We start from the raw sequence: 16,498 nt of genomic DNA, 5'->3' as shown, positions 1-16,498 counted from the left end.
TGGGGGTGGGGTTAAAATATGGCCTCAATATAAAACAATAAGGTCTTGTATATGAAAGTATTGCAAAGGGTAAATATGATTTATTTTTAATAGTACAAAAATAAAATATGACTTTTTCCGTAAATGTATAAAAATTAAGTGATTAAAATTTACAAGTGAAGTTAATGGAACACAATTAAGAGAATTATTTTTTATTGAATAGAACTTAATACAATAGACGGCTATTTTTTTATTTTTTTTAATGTAGATCGGTCGAATAATCTCGTTATCCTGAATCGATCAAAATTGAAGAACGCCTTAAATATTATTGGTACATAATGAGCCTACTATCTACCATAAGAATTGCATCCAATAACCAATTTTTACCCTGCTTATTAAGTTATATTCAATTTTTTCAAATTATTCACCTTATAGCCCGTAGTTCAAAATGTTTGAAGTTTGCTTGCATAAACAATAATATTCCAAATTATTCGAAGTTTGGCTTTGATAAGCCCAATATCAGTCCTGTATATATCTAAAACGGTTAAACTTATAAACTATGCTAGAAAATAATTAAAGGAAACATAAGTACATATTGATGATAATTGATAGCCTGAACAATTAAATGATCCTTTATTTACAGTCTACAGAACAAGTGAAAAGGAAATATAGAAGTCTAATCATAAAGAAATTAGTATCATGACTATAAATGAAGAGAAGTATCAACATCAGAGTTTCCAAATTTACCTTTTGGACTAAAACCTGGCCAACACTTTTGTGTTTTCATAACTCTTAGACCTATTTGATTATTGTTGTTATTATTCAAGCTAAGCCCAAGTGAAAGATTATGATCTTTTTCATGTGTTTCAGATGGAAAAATTACCCGTTGATCGCGTTGTAATCCTTGATTAGAAGGTATATAATTCTTGTTTGAAATCTTGATGACTTGAGCCTCTGGGAACAATTTTAGTGTCTTGTCCTCTCTTTGTTCTCTTGCTCTTTCTAATTGCCTGAATCTTTCTTGTAAAAGTGCAATCGATGGACCTGCAACATTAGCATCATTATTATTCAGCCTTCCCATCGATCGATTTTTAGGAGGGAGAAAAAAAAAATGTGAGAACTAGTGTTCGATATATTTTGAAAGCTTAATAACTTTTTGCATATGTGTGTATATATATAAAGGAGAATTTGTAGCTAAGTAGTTGGCTTTGTTTATCGAAATTTCAGTCATGACGTATTAAGGAGGCGAATCGGACGACTAAGGAAGAAGATCCAAGAAGAAATGTTACAATTTGATTATGTTATAAGGTTGTTTTGATGTGTGTTGAAGGCATGCTATAGGAATTTTTTGTGTAGAAGAGGAAAATGGTGAGAAGAAATGTACAAAATATTGATGTATGTTAGTATTTGGAAGAGAGTGTTTGAAGGAACAAAGGGTTAGGTATTGTTACGTCTGTTTTTTTTAAAATTATTTTATATGTTTTTGTTTGAAATGTTGTTACTTTTATTATTTCTTGTCTTATGACTTCAACATCAATAATTATTTTGTTGTGATGATGTAATGGAGAAAACCATGAACTAAAGACAAATTTTGTAGTGCTTATCTTTTATGGAATTTTGTTCGTGTGAATGGACTTATTTTTCTTTTTTTTGATGACTGTGGGAGAGAATCCAACCAAGAGATGACATGTATTTGTGAAATTAGTCAAGATACACGCAAGCGGAGCTAATACACCATAATTATCAAAAATAAAAAAACTTCCAGACTTCCAGTTGAACCTAATTGCCTTTTTTTTTTCTTCTGCTTTAAGTATTGGTTGGCGGAGTTACACAATATGAGTAAAGAAAGCCAAGAATTTCACTAAGATTATTCAAGAATTAGATATATATGCATGAAAAGTAATACTTAACTTCTATTCACAGTGTAATTTTTTGATGAAGTATATTCAATTAACTACCCTTTGCAAATCGTACCTCAAACTCCATCCGATACTTGTACTAATGAGAGGTTACAAGGAATCCGGAGAAATAAGTCAAAGTACATGCAAACTAACCCAATCACCGCAATTATACCGCATAGAAAGTACCACAGGTCAAGAGCAGAGTCCAGAGTCTCAATATTGTTCACTAAAATATTTCCTAGAAAAAAAGAAAAAAAGAAAAAAAAAAACTTTTCCTACCCTTGTTAACTGCGACTTTTTTATTTACAATATTTTTGTCTTCATCTTCCTGGTTTCTTCTAGATAATAAATACTCTTCTCTCTTGATACATACAGCAGTATTAAATAAAATTAAAGGACTGGTGGATATGTCATTGAAAATTGACATGCCTTCAAATACTAAAGCATAAAATTCACAAAATGCTCATTCAGTAGAGAAAGTACTGTTTAATATAAGACAAGATTGGAATGCATGATTTGGATCTCTATTAGAAACCCATTCTGTTGGTACTATTTAAGAAAGTTACAGGAACTCCACTTTTTTTTGGCTCTGTTTATTACAACAGCATACAGTATAATTGTACAAATGGGATCTAAAAAGGGTGGTGTGTACATAGATCGAGAATCGAAACGTGCCACCAAAAGACTCTTTACCCTGAAGGTAGAGAGGTTGTTTCTAAAAAACCCTCGATTCACTCTGTTTACATTATCTCAAATATTTGGCATCTCTCAAATGCCAAATATTACATTGAATGTAACCCAAAGTGAGCATAAGTAGCTATTCATTGAAGTGTATGCAAGTTAATCCAGACAGCATCGTTATCAAAAATAAATAAATAAAATAAAACATAGCCCAAAAAAAGAACAAAAAAGTTGTGTGAGGATACCTTATTACCTGCAATTATGACTGAAACAATACAAATACTACAACTTCCTCTCAACTCTAAATATGAATACAACTATGCAAAGTAAATATCATCAATTGCCATGTATTTCTGAAGCACTCAACTCAGAAGCCAAGTAAGATATATGTACATAAACTTCTCTGTTACACCTACATGCTAATCCAAAAATCGACTGCACTCTAATTTAATTAAATGAATCTTGTGTTAGAGAAGAAAAACAAGAGGGAAAAATGAAACCTTTTGGCTGGGGAGTATTTATCAAAAAATCACTATGGCTGCTCTAGTCAATACCTTCAGGTTTGATTCCTACTTTGCTGGACATGTAAAATGCCATCAGCAGGTGAGAATTGACAACTATCGAAATGGATCCTGCAAAAGAATAAAAAGAACAAAGTTAAAGCCAGATTAATTTCCATCCGAACACCAAAAGATATCGATGCACTGAGGAGAGGTGTCGATCTCCTACTTCTTAAATATATAAAAGTACATTTTTTAAGGATCCGGCAGGAGTGCGACATCATTTTTGGAGAGTCTGAGAAACATAGCAAATTGACATTGCAAATTTGAAAAACTCATTCATTTTCATTTTTTACCATCACATCTCTTTTTCCTTTCCCCATTTTCATGAGCATGGCTACAAGTTTTTGGATAAGTGAAGAGCACAGAGGGGCACCCTTAAGAAATGTCAAGAGGTCCCTAGATGTCTATATGTAGAAAGTTACCTAGTTTCTTTCCTTAATCTCCACGCTAGGTTCCATTTTAACTGGGATCACATATACAGAATTAGATAGACAGGCAAGACAATGTATAACGGATTTTAATCATTCCCCCTAGCCAACAACTTGCCATCTCCTTTCCCTTCACATCCCCAAATACCAAAAACATCAATTTCTTTTCATCAAATTCATGTATATACAGCTAAGGAAATCAAAGGAAGAGGAACTTTGAAGCACCGGGAGAGAAATGGAAAATGAAAAACAAGATAAGAAGAACAAAAAGCTTCGGAGAAGAAGAGAGCAAGGCTTCAAAATTTTGTTCCATGTGCACGTTGTGCTCCAACAATTTAGATTATCAAATTCTTGTGATTCCTTCTTGTCCTCCTTTTACCGCTACGGCTTTTGAGTTCTCTAGGCACTTCATGGATAATACAAGTAGGTTTATGAGGAGTTATAATGGACACTAGTACTAATACTGGACACTAGTAGAGGAGTTATAATGATAATAATAATAATAACATTAACATTATTAAAAAAAAGAAATAATTTTGTAGAAGTGTGTAAACTATAAAAACGAGCCAAAGTAAATCGTCCCACACTAGCGCTTCCGTGCAATAAAACAAAGTTTCTTGTGGAAATCTACAAATTCTAAGAAAATCAAGTTTTATTGATGTAAATGTCAAAACTGAAAACCCCAAATATAAAGTGGTATGGAAAAGCAGAGTACAACAAGTCAAAACAACATACCCAATGTCGTCCCACAAGTGAGTTCTGGGGAGGTAGGATGTATGGAAACCTTACCCCTACCTTTGTTTGGTAGAGAGGTTGTTTCTGATAGACCCTCGGCACTGAAAAGTAGGGTACGTAGAGAAAAAAAAGACTTCCTACAAGGAGTATCCAATCACCTACAATAAATAGTGTCCTACAAGGTACTCCAAACTTTTATGAAACAACAGAAGTGATCCTCTGATTTCTAAAAACAAACTTTCAATCTCTTCAAAAATCTCCGCAAACTGGTATGAAGTATAAGCCACTCCATGTGCCTCTAAAATACCAAGGTTGAACAACCTATCCTGGCAGTCAAGAAATCATAGGCCTTCTCTCCCGCCGCACCATCGAATCTGGGAGATGCCAATCTAACAAACCTCTCAAAACTCTTCTGCTCAGACGCTAACATAGCTGTTTTCTCTCCAAATGTCATGAGCACAAATAAGCAACTTCCTAAGCTCTTTTTCTTCTCTTCCCTCTAGTTGCCCAACTTAAAAACAAGCCTTTCAATTGCTGACTTTACCTATTTAACACCAAACAGGCTCCGAATTGTGGAGTCCAAGCTCTTATCCTTCTAACTGCCTGATGTTAAAACAAGTCTTTAACAATTGCCGACATTACCTATTCAGTACCAAACAGGTTCCAAGTTGTATTCAACCACCAATTGTAGTAGAAACTGACAGTGAAATAATGAGTGGATCATATCTTTCCACTACACATATAACACCAACTGAAATGAGTGATATTTCTCTTCCTCAGATTCTCAGTAGTAAAGATGGGCCCCTAGCTTCCAACCAGATACAGAAGGAAAGTTTTATTTGCATCCTTGGTACCATGCTGAGTACAGAAAGGCCCTCCTGTCTCATCCTTCTCAGTAATCTATGAGAGAGAGAGAGAGAGAGAGAGAGAGAAAACTGTGAAAATCCTTTGTTCTGTTCTTCTACTTCCGGGACCTCTGACCTTGGTGAAATTCTCTGCTTTTGCATAGTACCTCAAGTAAGTCATGGAGTAAATTTACTAGTGGCTCAGCCTTTCTAATTTTCTTCCACTAGAAAAAAAAAAGTAAATAAATATGTCCCTCTTTTTATTAAGGTACCAAATTTTTCTCTCAGTTTCTTTTATGGTACCAAACAGAAGGAATGTCTGTAAGAGTCAACTTGATTTCTGACTTCAACTTTAGGCAGGTAGAATTTCTGAACCACATAAAACTCTCGGATTCGATTTTAGGCTTGATTCATCTCATACTGAGCCCACCCTCTGTCAGTAGAAAAGTGTCAGGAAACCCACCAACTTAGGCTTCTCAACTTGTTTACACCCTCTATTGCAAACATTTACAACTCTAATTAGTTGCTCAGAAACAAAAGTGTGAGGCTATAAAACAATTTACAAATATCCATAATGGTGCCAAAGGATCATATGTTTTTTTCTTCTTAGAGACGATAAACAAATCCAACATTAATAGCTAATAACTAATGGCTACCTAGATTGCAGGCCAAGAGAAGGAATATAGGGATGAAAACTGATAAGCTGTGTGAGAACTACTGAAAGAACAAAGGGAAAATAAGAAAGAGATCAGAAAAAAGGCAGCCCAGTGCGCTAAAAATCCCTTTATGCGTGGGGTCCGGGGAAAGGCCGGATCACAAGGGTTTATTGTACGCAGCTTACCCTGCATTTCTGCAAAAGGTTGTAACTTTACCAGTTACGCCAAGACTCCCCTCCAAGAAAGGGATTAGAGAAAAATGAAAATAGCAGTGTTGTTAAAGGCCAGTGTTTTATCGCTTAAAAGCGATGGGCTATCGTTTTATGGTGCAGCCATACACTTCAGAGAACATGCACATGGTGATCCAAATGAATAGCAGTCAGTTCTTTGAATCTCAACTTTGAGGATTTGGACTAAAAGTTAGCATCATTGTACATTGGATGCTGAAATTAATTATTTCAATTGCAACTTGATTATTCTAGAGCTAAATACATATATGTTTGGTATTTTATAATTTTCTGTAAATTGTGCACTTCACTTTGATTTACTTCTTGCCTTTCACATCAAGCCTTGTAAACCTTGTAGCCCTTTGGCGTTTTTCGCTTGTTCATCAACCAAGTTTGTTCAGTGGTCATAAGCTTATTAATCTGACCCAAATTAGTACATGCCAATTCCATTTCGCCGGATTGAAAGAGCCATCAATCACTATGATCTCTTTCTTAGAAAAGAAATTGCGTAAATTCTTCCTTTTTTTTCTCCCACTCTTTATGTTGGTCAACAACCAACTAAATCTAGACTGCTTCACTACTCCTACAGGCTTGACGGAGCTGTATTGAGGGAATCGTTTTGTCTCAATCAATCAATATGTTTCCAAACCCTTATTCTTTATATAGGAATCCCCTAAATTCAAATAAGATCTTTCTCCGCTCCGTCAAAAGCCTAATTGAGACAAATCAGCTTTTACTCTTCTCTGGTCTTTGCTCTTGAAGATCCAATACAGGAAAATAGTTCCACGAACTCAGATTCACAAAAGTTAAGACAAAGTGGAGAAAGACGTACAATGGTTCCACAAACTCACTTCACTAAATGTTCCAGACCATTTCATGTCAGGACTAGCTAATATGCAACTTGGAAGAAACTTGAAGAATATTAAGAAAGAGCACATCATAATACCTACATTTTACTAAAGTAAGGAGTTCTTAAAATTTCTTTAGTTTTACCAGAAGAGTGTCACAATTAAATAGTTATTCTTTACATTTCGAATTGAACGTTATGTTTTCAGTTTCAGTTGAGTAGACCAAATGTTCACTTTCCAACAGCAATAACATACCCCGTGTAATCCCACAAGTGGGGTATGGGGAGGGTGGGGTGTCCCCAGAACTTACCCCTACCTTTTGTGGGTAGAGAAGTCATTTCTGCTAGACCCTTGGCTCAATAAAAATTGTGTTTCAGAACACTTTCCAAAAGCAAAACAACTATCTATATCATGTTACTGAAGATCTAATAGGTCTCACTTTTTTAACAATTCCAAAACCTATACATCGAAGATAGTACACTTCCACCAAGTCAGCGACTAAAAATTCTAAAATACCCCTTGGTACATGTTATAAAACTTTTACAGTTATTTGGGACTCTAATGGAGTCCTAGAGAAAATTAATTGCATTAACTAACGTTCCCGATCTTAGCTATATTTATGACAAATGCCCAAAGCATTTTAAAATTCCCCCAAACAGACATCTTCCCTTGTATGGAGTTAAAATATCTAGAGGTAACGAGTCTTTTGATACTAAGATCCACTTCACTCGTCCTTACAAACAACTCCCTTTATTCCTTTTTACTTGTCCCTTGTTAACTCGGTACTCCCCTTAAGAAACTACTTATTAGAGGTTTGTTTACTAAATTATTTTTATTAATTATGCTTTGGAAATCTAAGTTTGATTACTAGTACTTTATGTAACTTCTTAAAGATAAACGGCAATATTGAAAGAAAGTAATAAATCTCTCTTGATTTACTAAAATGGACAAGGAAAAAGGAAAAAGTATTTTTAGTATAAGGGGCAAGTAAAAAGGAACGGAAAGTACATAGGTCAGTTACTCAAGTGATAGTGTGGCCACTTCCACCGTCTGCTTCTTTTGATCAATGCTACTCATCTATACCTACAATATGAACTACCACATCCACAATAAATTCACTAGAATCCATTCTGAAGCTTTAGCCTCCACCCCCACCCTGTCTATAAAGCAAAAGATTTTGAAAGAAGGGAAAAAACAAATATTGCAGTCATTGTTTTCTTCCTTAACATCCAAAAATTACATCACAGAAAAACAATTCCTTAGCACTTCTTGCACGCTAAAGCTAGACGTTTTCAGAAGAGATCTTTTATTTTTGTCTTCTAAGACTTCCCTATCTTCTACCTTGCAAGACGTTTGATCCACAAATCCAAAGTAATTTTGCTATTTATTTTTTAATAGCAATGATGTACTCTGTCAGCTTGTGCATACCTCCACTAATTCACTAAGAACCTACTTCACCCCACAAGTACAGATACGAGATAATTTTAACTACCAATGATAGCACAGATACAAGATAACTTTGACCACCACGGCGGCAGATAGGAAGAATTCCTTCGCTGCTGGGATACAAACCTTAATCTCAGTTCCTGAACTTGCCACTCCAACTTTTTGGGGGCAAGTGCACAGATAGCCAATTTTGGGATCCCCATTGAAGCCACAGACTAAGTTCATAAATCTTTGTAAGTTTAGACACTTCAGACTGAAGTTGCAACATCGGCATTTCTTTCCTTCCCTAAATCGATCCACTAGTAGGTAGCGGTAGGAGAGATCCATTATGGTGGGATGAACCGTTCTCGAATTCCGACCGGCATTTCTGTCAATCGGCGGAAGGCTCACGCATACTGGGAAGGTATGACTTCAAGGGATGGACTCGATCGGACGGCCAAACCTTAATCTCAGTTCCCAAAGTTGCCACTCCAACTTTTTTGGGGCAAGTGCACAGATAGCCAATTTTGGGATCCCCATTGAAGCCACAGACTAAGTTCATAAATTTTTGTAAGTTTAGACACTTCAGACTGAAGTTGCAAAAATTCATGTTTGAAATTACAAATTTTGTCTGAAGTTTGGTATATTGCTTGTGCAAGGAAACATCCGACATATGCGTCAGAAGTTTGACTTGTCAAGAACAAACTTCAAACATGTATATCTGAAGTTTGAACTACCAATACCTCCAGTTTCAACATATTTGTTCAAAACTAAAGAAAATTTTTCTGAAATTTGAACTACCAATTTTCATCCCTGCCTAAAGTTACAAGGTTCAAAAAAAAAATCATCCCTGCCAATGTTTCCAAGCTTTTCCAACAACATCCACTTGATCGGAAGTTACTTTTCATATGCGAAATTCAAGACTCGCTTCTTCAAGCCTGCAACAATGGTGATTTTTAGATGGTGTTGTAATTTACTCCCGGATATCTTGTATATAGGAGTTGATGGATTATTTCTTTATGGTTTTGATAGGCTCTTATTCAAACATTATACTTCAATTGATGTTCAATAGATTCAAAAAACATTATTATACAACAACTAAGAAGTAGAAGAAAAGATGGAAGAGAATCCAAGTAGGCTGCCCCATGAACTAGTAGAATCTCTTCTTCTACTTTTTATATGATTTCAACTCAAACCATTAAAACCAACACATAACTTTCTGTGTATTAAAAGGAAAAATACAAATGATCGATCTAGGGCGCTCTATCATCTATGGTTTTACACACAATCAAATTTCCAAAATGAACTCTTCACACTTCAATATAGCGAAGGTTCACCACAGATTGGACTTCCTCACACACCCCAGATTGATAAATAGGGAACAGATTTCTCCAAAACTCATCTCATTTGAGCCACTCTCCAGGGATGATAATCATGTGGAATGGGGTTCACAGGCACGAGAAAACCCTGGTATCTTTGAATATTCCCGTACTGCAATAAAAAGATAAATGTAACTGTTGGAGACTACATTTTGAAGGAGCTTTGTTGAGCCATGTAGAATAAATGTAGTTATCCCACTTGAGCTGTAACTTCAAGAATTGCAGTCTATCTAATCTGGGTTTTAAATATTTGGAATTAAACAGTTGATAGCATTTAACATCTGCATAATCTGCAGAAAAATGGATTTAATACTGAACAAGCAAGTCTTATACTGTTTGATACATTTTTCTCCACTACCTCTTAGAAGTTATTAGGGGTGTAAATTGCTGAGATTCAACATTCAATCTAGCAACCAAAATAATCAATACAACTGAAACTTTCTTTCTTTTAAAATGTTGCTGCTTTCCTTCTAAATGATTAGTTTGATACTAAACAGGCTGATATTTAAAATAAAAGGAGATGAGACTGAGATTCAGCGCTGTTCATAAATTCACAGCAAAAGTATAAGTCACCAGATATAATTAGGATTTTATAGATCAAGGGAGAACACATTTCTTCTTCAGCTTTTCCCACTACATTGAGCATGAAATAGGCTGATTATCTTATTCTTATGACATGCTTCACTTAAACTTCATTAAGAAGCATGAATGTGGGATGGGTGGGTGAGGGGGGAGGGATTCATATGAAAGGTGAACCCCGAAGCAAAAAGTGCAAAAAGACAACTGCCTATTCCGATTACTTGTATCAAGAGGTTAATATGAAAATACTAACATGTCGGGATACATGATGAACAAACTGCTGCTATTGTTTATTATCAGGGAAACTTTGGTAATCTTTAAAGCTATATTCTAAATGAAATATATTTTATCTTGTTTTTATACTTGATCGGAAATTCTAAAAGCAGAAGGTACTAAAGAAGGAACTTAATTTCTTGCTACTACAAAAACAAAGGTTTTAAAGTCTTCCTCACACACCTTGTGCAGTTGACCTGCAAAAGGTCAGTTCCTTCATCATGAAGCTCAGCAACAACTCAGCTTACCTGCATTCGTGCATCTGCTTCTGAAACAGAAGATATTTTTCTGCTTAGCTTCCTCTTCAATCGAGCTTCAGCGAGAGTAGTTGAAGAAACCATAGATGAGAGGCTATTGTATGATTAGAAATCAACTCACTTATTTCTGCTTTCTGGAGTTGCAGATCAATTGCATCTCAAAAAAATCATTTGACTCGTATCATTTAACCATCTAGTTTGGACAATTCTCTTTCCAAGATTACATATGTCTGGGAATTAATATTGCAGCTCTTGGATTCCATGACATGAAGAAGCTTCATGCACAATTCAGATTCTCTCGCCTTGAGTAAACCATCAATCAGGATGGTCCAAACAATCTCATCATTGTTCCACTTTTTCCCAAGCATGTTTTCAAATAGCACTTCAACTTCTTTTAGTCGGCTTTTTCTACAGAGAGCACAAATGAGTGATTGATAAATTGACAAAGGAGGTTGAAAACCTTGTTGAATCAAGGAATCAAATATTTCAAAAGCGGCATCCACTTTTAGATTGTTGCAATAAGAAACTAAAAGAGAGCAATATGCTGCACTAGTAGGACTGAAGCCTTTTTCTCTCATATGTTCAATTAACAGGTCTGCCTCATAAGTTTTACCTTCTCTATACAGACCAAGAATTAAAGTGCAATATGTGCCTGCATTCGGCTCACAACCAAATTCGGACATTCTATCTAGTAGAGTACATAACAGTTCAATACTAACATCCTTCTGGCTAGCTGTGCTACTATACACTGTTTCACGCTTGACGGGGACCTTCCCTGAAATCAACTGATGCTCCTTTTGCAATCCTTTCAACAACACACCAAAGGTTCTATAATTTGGTTGACAACCCTTATCAACCATCTGGCGAAGAAGTAAAAGTGCATGATCTAGTCTACCCAATGCTACAAAACCATCAATTAGTGAAGTATAAATCACATAATCAGGAGCTAATCCTTTTTTCTCCATTTCTCTGAGTAAGCTCTCTGCATTATCAGCCTGGCCTTCAAGACATAAGCCGTAGATAAGTGAACTGTAAGTGTACAGGTTTGGCATGCAATTTCTTCTCTCCATATCATGGAAAATCTCAAATGCAAGCTGAGTCCCACCATTCCTACAAAGACCATCAATCATAGTTGAGTAGGTGATTACATTTGGGAGCAGTTCTCTTTCTGCCATCTTATTACAAAGTCTTTTTACTTCCAAAAGCCTGTTTTTTTTGGACAAACCATTTATGATAGCATTGTATGTTTCAATGCCTGGACTGCAACCACTCTCTTCCATCCTTTTAAGTAATGCAAGCGCATCATCCACTTTCTCTTTCTTGGAGAGACCATCAATTAAAGTTGTATAGGTTACCTTGTTTGGACTTAAACCATGCTTTATCATTTCCTGGAAGAGAGCTGAAGTTGAATCAAGCTTGCCCCTCTTGCAGAAACCAGAAATAAGTTCTGCATAAGTCCATTCATCAGCTTTACATCCATTATTCTTCATCAAATCCAGCAGTCTCATAGCATTGTCCAGAAAGCCCCATTTAATGTAGCCATTAATGAGGGTATTATATGTAATCACTGTAGGAGCCGGACCCACCTTTAGCATTTCACTGAGTAGAACCATTGCCCTTTCAATATTCCCAACCAAGCATAATCCATGGATCAGTGCATTGCAAGTTATAGTGTTAGGTTTGTATCCATGTGCATCAATCCAAAGGAAAATATCAAAAGCTCTGTCTATTTTTTTTGCTCCACACAATTCAGTTATCAATATATTGAATGTAACCATAGTTGGGAGCAAACCTTTTCTCAACATGTCGTGATACAATCCAAATGCCACTTCAAGGAGTCCAGATTGAGACAGTCCACTAATTAGAGCTGTATATGTCTGGACATTCGGTTCACATCCCCTCTTTCTCATGTTCACTACAAGATCAACAGCCTCCTTCTCACGTCCAACTGCACACAAGGAACTAACTGGAACTGTGTATGTATACACAGTGGGTTTAATACCTTTCTCAATCATCTCATCAAGCATATCCATAGCCTCATCTACTCTCCCCTCCGTACAAAGTCCATTTATAAGAGTAGTATAAGTTGCTGCATTCGGATCTATTCCATCCTGAACCATTCGATCAAATACCACAAATGCTGCATCCAAGTCCCTGTTCCTACAATGCCCCAGAATCAGAGATGTATATGTAAACACGTCGGGACTCAATTCGCGCTGATAAATATGACTTGTTATCAACTTGGCCTCTTCAACTCTCCCTTTCTTGCACAATATGTTTATCATAGTGTTAAAAGTTAATAAACTCGGCTCGGTTCCACTGCTCATGATTTCTTGATAAGCACTCTTAGCTGCCTCAACCATCTGAAACTTACCCAATTGAATCAACAAAGTATTAAAGCTATACAAAGTGTACCCAAAACCTTTTCTGCTAAGTTCACTTAAATACTCAATAACCCATTTCATTTCCTCCTGGTTTCTACAAGCTTTGATCATCAAGATCCTCACATGATCAGCAGGTGCAAATTTCTTATCAAAAACAAGCCTATTTAACATGGAAACATAACAGTTCACATCATGTTTGTAAAAATGCCTCTTAGAAACCCAGTAAAAGAACTGCAAAGCTACTTCAGTATTTTCATGGATCTCAACGAGTTTTGCCACGTGTGGGGGTCTTAATGTGAAGCTCAATGATTGGAGCTCTGCGCTTGTCTGCCATTGTAGCCGCGGATTAGACAATATATTCGATAGCTTAGAAACAATGAACCAACGCCTCTTATTTTCTTCTGTTAGTATGGACTCAGATTGATAAAAAAAATCGGGTTTTGATGAAAATTGAAGACGACCCAGATAAGTAAAACCCCTGAACTTGCTCCTGCGAAGCGGATTTAAGGAATAGAGAAATATGGGTTTGAGGGGCTTTACCATTTCGAGCAGTGAATGTGAGGATAACAGTGTGAAGAGTTCATGAAGATGTTGTGAGATGGGTCAGAAGAAAATGGAGGAGTGTTGATGTGTTGAGTCATGGGTGAACGTGGTCATGAGGAGACCACAATAGAAATGGTGGAACAGAGGAGAATATAGGAAGTAGGCGTAAACGCAAATGGCATCAAACCTGAACAAGCAAAAGGGGCCCCCAATGGCTTGCTTGAAGGTTTTGGACTGTAAAATATTCTAGGGTTATTATCAGATTTCAAATAATTTCTGGGCAAGATGCAGAGGAAGTTCCTGGGAAATTTGGTGTTTGATCCATTAATTTAAAGCAAAGAGGACATCAACCATTAGCTTGACAGATGAACATAGATTGAGTAATTAGATGAATTTGAATTTTTGAAGCTCTATGGTTATACAAAGGCATGATATACAAATAGACCCTCAACTTTGAAACTATACAATTAGAGACATATCAATTTAATTTCAACACACAACTAAATATTTCAACACATTCCATTCCTATATTTTATTAAGTGTCTTAAGTAAGAATCACATTTAGGGTCTGTTTGGAAAGCTACCTGTCATTAGAATTGGTGTAATTACTAGCCTAGTAATTATGATGGTTTGTCTATTTGTTACAGTGTAATTTCAGTATAATTACAATTGTTCTATTTGATTGCTCAAGTGTAATTATAAGGTTTATATTAAATTTTAAAAATAAAAATTAATTTTCTAAATTTAAAATTTATATTAAACAAATAAGGATCTTTATAAATGATATTAAATTAAATATATTAATTAATAAACATATGTTCTTAACTAATATTACAAAAAAAAAAATTATTTATATTTTTTAAATTAGTATATTTTAAATAATTTAATCAAATAAACTAAAGGTATGAGATTTTTATAAACATCATGAAATGTATGTTTGACAAAAATATTGATATTATAAATATAATGTCATAAAATTATTAAAACATTTGACAAAAAAATAATCTATCAAATTTAAGTAAAAAAATAAATATTTTGCAATGTGAAATATTAAGTCAATAGTACTAAAACAAATGAAATTGAAAATATGACATAAATCCTAAATTCAAAACAAAAAATTTAACATAATGCTCTTATCTCAAATTTTAACACAATGTACATAAATATGATTTTAAAAATTAGAATACTAATAAAATTATTTTTAAAAAGAAATAGAATAATAAATAAATAAATCATATGAAAAATTGCATGAAATGAAAAAGTAAAGGTTGGGAATGAGAATGAAATATAAATAAAAAATAAAAAATATATATTTAGAAAATATTAGAATAATAAAATTATTTTTAAAAAAATAGTAGAAATAAAAAATAAATTAAATAAATATAAATAAAAGAAGAATTTTAAAAAGTTTTATGTAATTACATAATGTAATTACTCCCTTTTAATTACATCAACTTCTCTCTTACCAAGTAATAACTTGGTCTACCAAACATGCCAAAGAATGTAATTACACTCAATTACACAAAATCTCAATTACATCGTGGCTTTCCAAATATGCTCTTAATTAGTATAACTTCCACATGCATAGTTGATTATTTGTACATGGCTAAAGAACTTGCTTGCTAAAATAAATTCATTACTTTATTCATTTGATCACATTGTATGTGACTCATTTGCTACATAGAGATTATCATTTGTTAATGCGACGATATAATTGCAACTTATTTGTTATAAGCCTTCGTGGCATTTCAGCTAAAATCAACCAATCCTATGCGATGAGGGGATATTCATAAGTCCATTTGATATACGTGCGGCGCTAATTATGTGCATAAAATTGAGATCAAACTCTTTAAAGTGAATTCTAATTAATGATGTAACTACCCTTTATGGCATACAATTACAGTACAATAATATATAGGAACATCTTGCACTTGTTCTACTGACTATATGACATACAGGCCTGCTCTTCTAGTGAGCCTAAAGGAGTACCTTACCATCAGACCATGAAGTACAATTTATTTGCTTCATGCAAATTTACTTGATTTAACAACATATGTCTTACAGTTATCATAGATCTACTTTGAAGGCCATCATGTAATCATTTGTACTAAAGATAGGCATAAAACACCATCTAGACAAATTATTAGGTGTCTATTAATAGAACAACTCATAGGATGTTGTATGAGATCTAATGAGGCATATTACTTGAAATAGTCATTTTTAATAACAAATTACTTACATCTTTCATATGCTAAAGATTGCCCTAGAGGCTTACCTATTCAGTTGCCACAGGTCGGATATGAGGCCTATAACTTGATCTCTAGTATATAAAAAAAAGACACAATAAGCAACATATGCAAATCTATCACCTGCCCATATGCTAAGTAACATTCTAAAGACATTGTGCACAAAGCTAATAAGGCTACCCATAAGTTGCAGTTTCAGATGAGTTTTTTATATTCATTTTTCGATAGTCAATCATCTTGGTTATATGATTTATTTGAATATTCTCACTTATTTACTTATTATCATGTCTTCTTTAGATACTAGTACATATTGTATATGTACTGACGTCTCAGTGACTGAGGACATTGCATTTTTATAAATGCAAGATCAGATACATATTTAAAGCGTTCACTTAATCATTGATGAGTCTATGGTTGGTCTTTTACTAGAATTAATCAATGTATATAAATATGCATAATATAGTATATTGTTCACTTAGTGTGTCCAGGAGAATTAGTCATAACATAAAATTCAGAATAGCTAATAGAATGTTTGGTTGGGTTTCTTGC

The 16,498-nt window shown here is 34.5% G+C and overlaps 1 protein-coding gene across 4 annotated transcripts; it reads right to left on the bottom strand.

Annotated features, from left to right (window-relative positions):
* Window positions 1-589: 589 nt before the first annotated feature.
* Window positions 590-14,117, bottom strand: LOC129892002 (pentatricopeptide repeat-containing protein At5g65560-like). 4 transcript variants are annotated; one of them, XM_055967519.1, is made up of 3 exons: window positions 10,703-14,117; window positions 3,062-3,193; window positions 590-1,023 (listed from the first exon to the last, which is right to left on the bottom strand). In XM_055967519.1, exon 1 carries the CDS (start codon window positions 13,701-13,703, stop codon window positions 10,962-10,964), a length of 2,742 nt encoding a protein of 913 aa, XP_055823494.1. In that variant the 5' UTR covers window positions 13,704-14,117; the 3' UTR covers window positions 590-1,023; window positions 3,062-3,193; window positions 10,703-10,961. The 4 variants fall into 4 exon arrangements, with proteins under 4 accessions (XP_055823494.1, XP_055823495.1, XP_055823493.1 ...); XM_055967520.1 differs by lacking the exon at window positions 590-1,023 and having other exon boundaries at window positions 2,765-3,193; window positions 10,703-10,787; window positions 10,898-14,117; XM_055967518.1 differs by lacking the exon at window positions 590-1,023 and having other exon boundaries at window positions 2,765-3,193.
* Window positions 14,118-16,498: the final 2,381 nt, after the last annotated feature.

This window comes from Solanum dulcamara, chromosome 6 (genome assembly GCF_947179165.1).
Source record: "Solanum dulcamara chromosome 6, daSolDulc1.2, whole genome shotgun sequence".
In the NCBI taxonomy this organism is placed as follows: Eukaryota; Viridiplantae; Streptophyta; class Magnoliopsida; order Solanales; family Solanaceae; genus Solanum; species Solanum dulcamara.
This window is presented reverse-complemented; position numbering and strand designations above follow the sequence as displayed.

Excerpts from the sequence above, each read along its gene's own strand:
- LOC129892002 (XM_055967519.1), bottom strand. The coding sequence starts at position 13,703 with ATGGTAAAGCCCCTCAAACCCATATTTCTCTATTCCTTAAATCCGCTT.